This window comes from Coregonus lavaretus (assembly GCF_964263955.1).
Source record: "Coregonus lavaretus genome assembly, chromosome: 15".
Classification (NCBI taxonomy): domain Eukaryota; kingdom Metazoa; phylum Chordata; class Actinopteri; order Salmoniformes; family Salmonidae; genus Coregonus; species Coregonus lavaretus.
In genome coordinates this window covers 43769283-43777671 of record NC_140002.1, presented here as the reverse complement: position 1 = coordinate 43777671, position 8389 = coordinate 43769283, and the positions used below count along the sequence as shown (strand labels likewise).

Genomic DNA, 8389 nt, shown 5'->3' with positions numbered 1-8389 from the left:
CGGCAACTGAGTTAGGAAGGACGCCTGTATCTTTGTAGTGACTTGGTGTATTGATACGCCAATATAAAGTGTAATGAATAACTTCACCATGCTCAAAGGGATATTCAATGTCAGATCTTTTTATTTATACCCATGTAACAATAGGTGCCCTTCTTTGCGAGGTTATGGTTTAATCTATGTTTGAAATGTACTACTCGACTGAGGGACCTTACAGATAATTTTATGTGTGGGGTACAGATATGAGCTAGTCATTCAAAATCATGTTAAACACTATTATTGAACACAGAGTGAGTCCATGCAACTTATTATGTGAATTCTTACTCCTGAACTTATTTAGGTTTGCCATAACAAAGGGGTAGGATTACATATTGACTCAAGACATTTCAGTTTTTATTTTTCATTCATTTATAAACATTTCGAAAACATAATTCCACTTTGACATTATACATTTACATTTTAGTGGTTTAACAGACACTCTCATCCAGAGCGACTTACAGTTAGTGAGTGCATACCTTTTTCTTTTTCTTTTTTTTCATACTGGCCCCCCGTGGGAATCGAACCCACAACCCTGGTGTTGCGAGCGCCATGCTCTACCAACTGAGCTACATGGGGCCCATGGGGTATGGGGTATTGTGTGTAGACCAGTGACAAAAAAAATCAAAATTGAATCCATTTTAAATTCAGGCTGTAACACAACAAAATGTGGAAAAAGTCAAGGGGTGTGATGAATAATTTCTGAAGGCACTGTAGTTATGTGATGATTCTGCAATCATCATTTATTCGAAAAACACTGGTTAGATCATTTGTCGCAATAAACAAAGTTTGACAAAAGAAAAACCCACCCCTGTCGAATGAATAAACATTTGGTTGATCTTTAGAACATTTCTCCTATAGCTGCAGTTTCACGTCGCAATGTTTTTTGCGACATTGCTTTTGCCGAATAAACATCAATGGAAACCTGCCTAACATGCAAATTTTTCTGTATAAAATGGACCATTACTTTAAAACAAAGATCCCACTCTGGAACGTTGATATGCCCATTGAATATATTATGTTCAACAATATATAGAAACATTTGCCTAATCAAAAATTGTACATTTTCCATGTCTATATTTTAAAACATGCATTAATTAATGTCAGAAAATTATTATTGAAATCAAAATACAACTCATATTACAGAGCAAGCGGTAAGACATTATCGAGTCTTAAAGCTGCAATCGATAGCGGTGAAACTGCCATGTCCATTTGCAATATTACAATTACAAAGATGTTACTTTAAACAATTAAGACAGTTTTTTTCCCTCAGATATCATAGCACATCATTGCACGCGCAATAGAAAAGTATAGCATGTACAACAATTTTTTTTTTCAACGATACTGGATGCTAATTTCCTCAAACAAAAACAATAACAAATGCGCTTGGGGCAGCCAAAGGCGCTGTTTCGCCTATTGCGGATCGCAGCTTTAAAGGAGGCCTGGGTAAGGCCAAAATTTCACAGATGTTCCAACTTCAATTAATTATTTCTCAATTATGCTTTAAGATACAAATGTCAAATATATGTCAACAATCCTACCTCCAAAGGACCCTTCTATCGATTAAATTATATGAAAATCCTAAAAATCATGGCCTTGTTTTGTTCTAGTTTCACCCATTAGTTTCTGTTTAATTAAAACAGTTGTTTCTTTACTTAGATATTCTCAAAAACATAAAAAAACTGGTCAGTTCAAGTCATTACTACTCAAATAACCCCAAGTGAGTAGGTCAACGTACTGTATACATGTTGAATTCACTTAGCTACACACTATAAATGGATCAAATAGAAAAATTGATAAACACCATAGAACCCAATAGTCCTACATCCAAAAACATATGAAAGCACAGTCAAAGAGATGCACTACAGTAAACATCGTTTTCCATTGTCACACACACACACAAGGAGTTGCTGGCTCAGATTATTCTTGCAGTGTAAAATGTATAGGCTACTTGTGACTGAGTGTCATTGACATTCCCACCTCATATTCTATTGGACATTATCCTTGTATTCAGTTTCTTAAAAAAGGATATCAGTTTGCACAGCTTGCATTTCTTCTTCTTCTTTTTATTCCTCCCTTTCTTATAGACCCCGTTCCATTTTGGCTCGTCCTCGTCCCCCCCGACCCAGGGTACCCAGGCGCCCCCGTTGCGGTCTGGGTTGGCCCGGGGGTCGTCGTTGGGGAACCTGACAGGGACGGCAGTGCGGTTGTAGTAGGCCAGACGTGCTAGCAGCTTCTTGACCACATCAGGCCTCTGCACCGCCATGTCACTGCGTTCATAGGGGTCTCCTGTGATGTTGAAGAGCCACACAGACTTCCCTGTTCCCTCAATGTTCCGCTCCAGGTTCCACCAGCTGCCTGGGAAGTTGGCCAGTACCTGTGGTGGGACCCAGTCTCCATGGCCCGGGTCCCCTGTTAGCAGTTTCCAGTCCCCCACCCGGATGGCAGACTGGACCGTGGTGTCCCACACATGCTGGGCCTCCTGGCCAGACCCAGACGCCAGGCCAGAGCGCCGGTGGAGTGGGTCAATGTTATGGAGGATTTCCAGGCGTGGGGACTCTTTGCCCTCACTGATGGTTGGCCATACATTGTAGCCATCAAGACCCTCAGTCAGTGACACGTTAACCCCAGCCAGACCCACCAGGGTTGGGTACCAGTCAGTGATGTGCAGGAGGGCCTTGGAAACCCTCCGCTTGTGACGCAGCAGGGGGCTGTGTACGAAGCCCACCCCACGGACCCCTCCCTCCCAGTAGGTTCCCTTACGCCCCCGTAGGGGCCAGTTACTCCCTCCAGTGAACGGCTGGGCACCGTTGTCAGTGGAGAAGATGAGCACACTGTTGCGGTAGTAGCCGTACTTGCGCAGAGCATAGGTGACATTTCGTACAGCCTCGTCTACGATGGAAACCATGGCTGCGTACTTCCTTCTGGCTACGTTCCCCATCCCGCGGTAGGGGTAGATGTAGGCCTTGGGTGACTGCAGGGGCGTGTGTACGGCCTGAAGGGAGAGGAACATGAACAGGGGCTGGTGGGACGGGTCGTGAGTGGACAAGATCTTGCGTACCCTCTGCGTGTAGAGGTGGGTGGAGTACTTGCCTCCCCGGCCCCAGGCCACTGTCTCCCCCTCGTGGAGGTCATAGCCACACAGGCCTGGTCCGTCACAAGAGCCATACGTGTAGTAGTCCACACTGCCCGTCAGAGAGCCAAAGTAGCTGTGAAAGCCTCGGCGCGTGGGCAGACACTCCTTCCTGTAGAAGCCAAGGTGCCATTTGCCCACCATGTGAGTAGCGTACCCCGCTTCCTGCAGCCGCTGTGGGAGCGTGGTCATGTCCAGGGGGAGGCAGTTGGGCTGGCGAGGCCGGATGATGGAATGCTGGAGGCCTGTGTGGATCTGGTATCTGTGTAGAGAGAAATAATGTCAAACAGCTTATCTTATTAATCTTCATTTATTATGTAAAATAAACACATTCAATGCTGGAGCTGATATTCAAATATAGTCATGATGCTGAGCACACTCTTATTGAAGATACACTTTCCTCACAGATAAGTAGGCTGTGCTCTACCAACCATTAAATTACTGTGTGGTTGGCAAAGCTTGTTTTACAGCCTGACTGCAGCTTTCAAGACATAAAAGGCAATGAATTAAGTAAATTTGTCTTTAAGGAAACTCTTCTAAACATAAGCATGTGTTTTCTGCCAGAAGTGTGCTTATATGGAGTGTGCAACAGCTTGTCACCCACCAGGGAAGGAGAAGGGTACTATTGGGATACTTTACAAGGATATGGGTGAGCGAGCAAAGGAATGTTGGAGGAATCAGAAGAACAAGTATATCCCCCTATTGAACTATAGTAAACTCCACGATGGCTGATGTTGAAAAGGTGCTGCGGCCACTAACAGAAACACCAAAACATTCTAGGTAAAAGAAGAGATATATTGAAGTTTTCATCAGTCATGAACATTTACCTATTTATTTTATTGTGTAGTACTTCAGTTACATTGTACCGCACAAAAACACTTGCACCTTGTCCCTATATAACTATTGTCTGGCCACCCAGGTTCTTAGCGTGGTATGATATTTTGGGTGGTCTACACTGCAGTAAGCAGACACACTCCACTTCCTTCAGACAAGCCCCTTCCTCCCACGACCCACGTCAAGTCCGAATGAGCATGTGGTGAGAGAGATTCCACTGGGAGTTCATGTAATCGGTGACGCAGTGTAGATGTACACACACCAATACAGAACCATTCCATGGCTCTATTCTCTCTCTCCCTTCCTCACAGCTTTAACAGTCAATAGGACGGTCTCTGAATGGGGTGGATGGCTATTAGGCCTTGGCCTTCTGTCCACATCTCTTTCAGGCACATAGTGAGTGTGTCATGTCCTCACTCCTGAGCCTAAAAAACTACTTTATTGCTCCTGTTCATCACCCTCCCCTGTAGGTTGTTCATTACCTGAGAGTTGCTGGGGAGACAACAGCTAATTCAATTCTTCTTAGAAACACTCTGGAGATCCAGACTCTGGGGTGAACTGTTTCTTTGCGAGAGAGATCCCCTAGTGACAGGCTACCAACCAACCCCATCACACACACACACACACACACACAAAGTGCTCTGACGGCCCCACAGCTATTGTTAAGGATGTAGTGCAGCAGCTGTGTGGTATGTCAACATCACCACTCGTGAACAGTCGGTCAAGCAAACGCCTTTACATTGTCCTGATACGACCTCCCAACGTTGGGAACTTTAAGAGATGTTAGGACATATCAACAAGTACAACCTACTCTGAGTACTATGATAGAGGGAATCTTTTTATATTTTTTTATTTAACCTTTATTTAACTTGAGGGAATATAGCCTGTGTGTGCTTCAGACACATGACTTTGAGGAGCATTTCCTGTTGTTCCCTTTCAATTATTTTCCTACTCGGGTGCTCATATGGTTGTGTTTATCCAGTCTTTAGCCCTCAACCATTGTTTCACAATCCTGGCCTCATCCTGCAGCTCTCCACATTGCTCTCAACAGCAGATGTTTCTGCTTATGTACCTTGAGTAGAAACAGAGGTATCTACTACAGCATTTATCTTCCCCAACAGTTTACAGCTCTTTCCTGGTAAGTTATAGTAAAGTAAGTGACTATTTGGCAAATGACAGTATCCCTGACCTCTATTGTAGATGTATTCAATCTCTGTTCAATATCTGTGGGAAAACAAACCAATTTTGTTTAGCTTTGCTGACTCGCCTTCATTTGCTGACAATTCATAACCTTATGAATGATCCTCGGACTCATCTGTTATGACATACTGTCGAAGCCAGCAGTAGTACTTCCAGTAAATGTTGCAATTGTTCTGGATGAGGAGGATCACTATACACATCTGCTCAAGGGACACACCATTAGTGCAAACATTTAACAGTTGTTTTCAGTGCTGAGACATTTCAAAGTACTCTATATGAGTTACAGCATTGCACTGTTCAGTCTTAGGAACTCTGAGGCCCTGAGGGGTACACAAGTTGGCTAATAAAGGAATGCATTGTACCATGCATGCACATATTTATCACCAAATGCACCCAGCATCTTGATCATGAAATGATGCATTATAACGTTATGTAGTTTCTCTATACTTGTAATTACTCACCTTGCTGTACACTGTCATTGCAGATAATGTTGCCAACATAAAACAATAGGTGTTATGTTCAACCTGTGATCAAGAGAACGACTTGCATGCACATGTTCAACAATATCAGTGTCAAAACGTCTGATGCTGATGGTGAAGTGATACTAGGCTTTTATGCTTACCTGCCCGTGATCAACTGACTGCGTGACGGAGTGCAGATAGGTTGAACATAGTAATTCTCCAGCTTCACCCCCTCCGCGGCCAGTTTGTCCAGAGTTGGAGTCAGAATGTCCGGGTTGTGATAACCTATGTCATTGAAGCCTTGGTCATCCGTCAGTATGAATATGATGTGTGGTGGTTGCTTAGGCTCAAACTTAATAGAGGCATCGTTTTGAATGTGCTCCTCCACTTGATTCGGCTTGATCCAGTCCATGGATAAGTAGCCAAAACTTAGCAAACTGACCATTGAGAGGCTGGTAACTGCGTGCATTTTTACAGCTTCAGAATGTTCTTGGACAGAGTCGTTAGGGTACTCGCACTCTAGTCACTGGTTTTTCTTTCTGTATCACACACATTCTTGAAATAATACGAATACACACGCGCGTAATTGATGATCCTAGAATGCAGAGTTGAAACATTTCCGCCACAGATTCTCATTCGTCATCATGACCGTCTTCTGCGCTTACAACGTCCAAGCTTCTCTTCTGTAAACTTGGCCTCTAAACTTTGAAAGCTACTACTGCACATTAGAAAGTTGCATAGTTTCCAGGCACGCTGATAACCATTCCCTAGTCCCCACTAAACACTGGCCGGCCAAGTAGGGTTTGACATTAACAGTAGCCTACATTAGCCTACCTTTTCCACTATCCCTCCTCACAGTGGTTGTTGTAACTCCGCCCGCGTCTCATCACAGAATATGAAACAAGACCCTTCATGACCCACCCTCTGCCTCTGGTACAAGGAAAGCCCGGTGCGCCTCATCTCAAGGAAAGTTGTCTAGACCCTGCATTGAAAAAAAAGCATCCCATAAATGTTTCTTATGCCCCAAGTTTTTTTAAACGAACAGAAATCTAAAATCTCTGATTATGGGTAGAATAACTATATTATTAAAGTTAGAATGGGAGTAGGCCTACAGTGAACATACTACAATTAGGCCTATCTTGTGTTCAAGTATGCCCATATTATTTAAGTAGACTTTCTGCATTTCAAAGGTTCTAAGACAGACCTTATATTTAATGACATGATAATAACTCTAATTCTAATATTTAAAGTTAGAATTGGAGTAGGTAGGCTTCAGTCAACCTACATTTAGGCTTATATTGTGGCTACTGCTGCATTCCAAAGGTTGTAAAATCAGACCATGCCCCTTATAGGGGAGAATCATGAAACAGGACACCTACATTTGAAGTCGGGAAGTTTACATACACTTAGGTTGGAGTCATTAAAACTCGTTTTTCAACCACTCCACACATTTCTTGTTAACAAACTATAGTTTTGGCAAGTCGGTTAGGACATCTACTTTGTGCATAACACAAGTAATTTTTCCAACAATTCTTTACAGACAGATTATTTCACTTATAATTCACTGTATCACAATTCCAGTGGGTCAGAAGTTTACATACATCAAGTTGACTGTGCCTTTAAACAGCTTGGGAAATTCAGGAAAATGATGTCATGGTTTTAGAAGCTTCTGATAGGCTAATTGACATAATTTGAGTCAATTGGATGTGTACCTGTGGTTGTATTTCAAGGACTACCTTCAAACTCAGTGCCTCTTTGATTGACATCATGGGAAAATCAAAAGAAATCAGCCAAGACCTCAGAAAAAAAATTATAGACCTCCACAAGTCTGGTTCATCCTTGGGAGCAACTTCCAAACGCCTGAAGGTACCACGTTCATCTGTACAAACAATAGTACGCAAGTATAAACACCATTGGACCACACAGCCGTCATACCGCTCAGGAAGGAGACGCGTTCTGTATCCTAGAGATTAACGTACTTAGGTGCGAAAACTGCAAATCAATCCCAGAACAACAGCAAAGGACCTTGTGAAGATGCAGGAGGAAACAGGTACAAAAGTATCTATATCCACGGTAAAACAAGTCCTATATCGATATAACCTGAAAGGCCACTGCTCCAAAACCGCCATAAAAAAAAGCCAGACTACGGTTTGCAACTGCACATGGGGACAAAGATCGTACTTTTTGAAGAAATGTCCTCTGGTCTGATGAAACAAAAATAGAACTGTTTGGCCATAATGACCATCGTTATGTTTGGAGGAAAAAGGGGAAGGCTTGCAAGCCGAAGAACACCATTCCAACCGTGAAGCACGGGGGTGGCAGCATCATGCTGCGGAGGTGCTTTGCTGCAGGAGGGACTGGTGCACTTCACAAAATAGATGGCATCATGAGGAAGGACAATTGTGTGGATATATTGAAGCAACATCTCAAGACATCAGTCAGGAAATTAAAGCTTGGTTGCAAATGGGTCTTCCAAATGGACAATGACCCCAAGCATACTTCCAAAGTTGTGGCAAAATGGCTTAAGGACAACAAAGTCAAGGTATTGGAGTGGCCATCACAAAGCCCTGACCTCAATCCTATAGACAATTTATGGAACTGAAAAAGCATGTGCGAGCAAGGAGGCCTACAAACCTGATTCAGTTACACCAGCTCTGTCAAGAGGAATGGGCAAAAATTCACCCAACTTATTGTGGGAAGCTTGTGGAAGGCTACCCGAAACGTTTGA

At 43.1% G+C, this 8389-nt stretch overlaps 1 protein-coding gene across 1 annotated transcript; it reads right to left on the bottom strand.

Moving 5' to 3' along the window:
- Positions 1 to 376: 376 nt before the first annotated feature.
- Positions 377 to 6241, bottom strand: LOC311143012 (arylsulfatase I-like). Its single transcript, XM_084178806.1, has 2 exons — positions 5823 to 6241; positions 377 to 3428 (listed from the first exon to the last, which is right to left on the bottom strand). The coding sequence occupies exons 1-2, from the start codon at positions 6128 to 6130 to the stop codon at positions 2015 to 2017; spliced, it is 1722 nt and encodes a 573-aa protein (XP_084034932.1). The 5' UTR covers positions 6131 to 6241; the 3' UTR covers positions 377 to 2014.
- Between the last annotated feature and the right edge of the window lie 2148 nt (positions 6242 to 8389).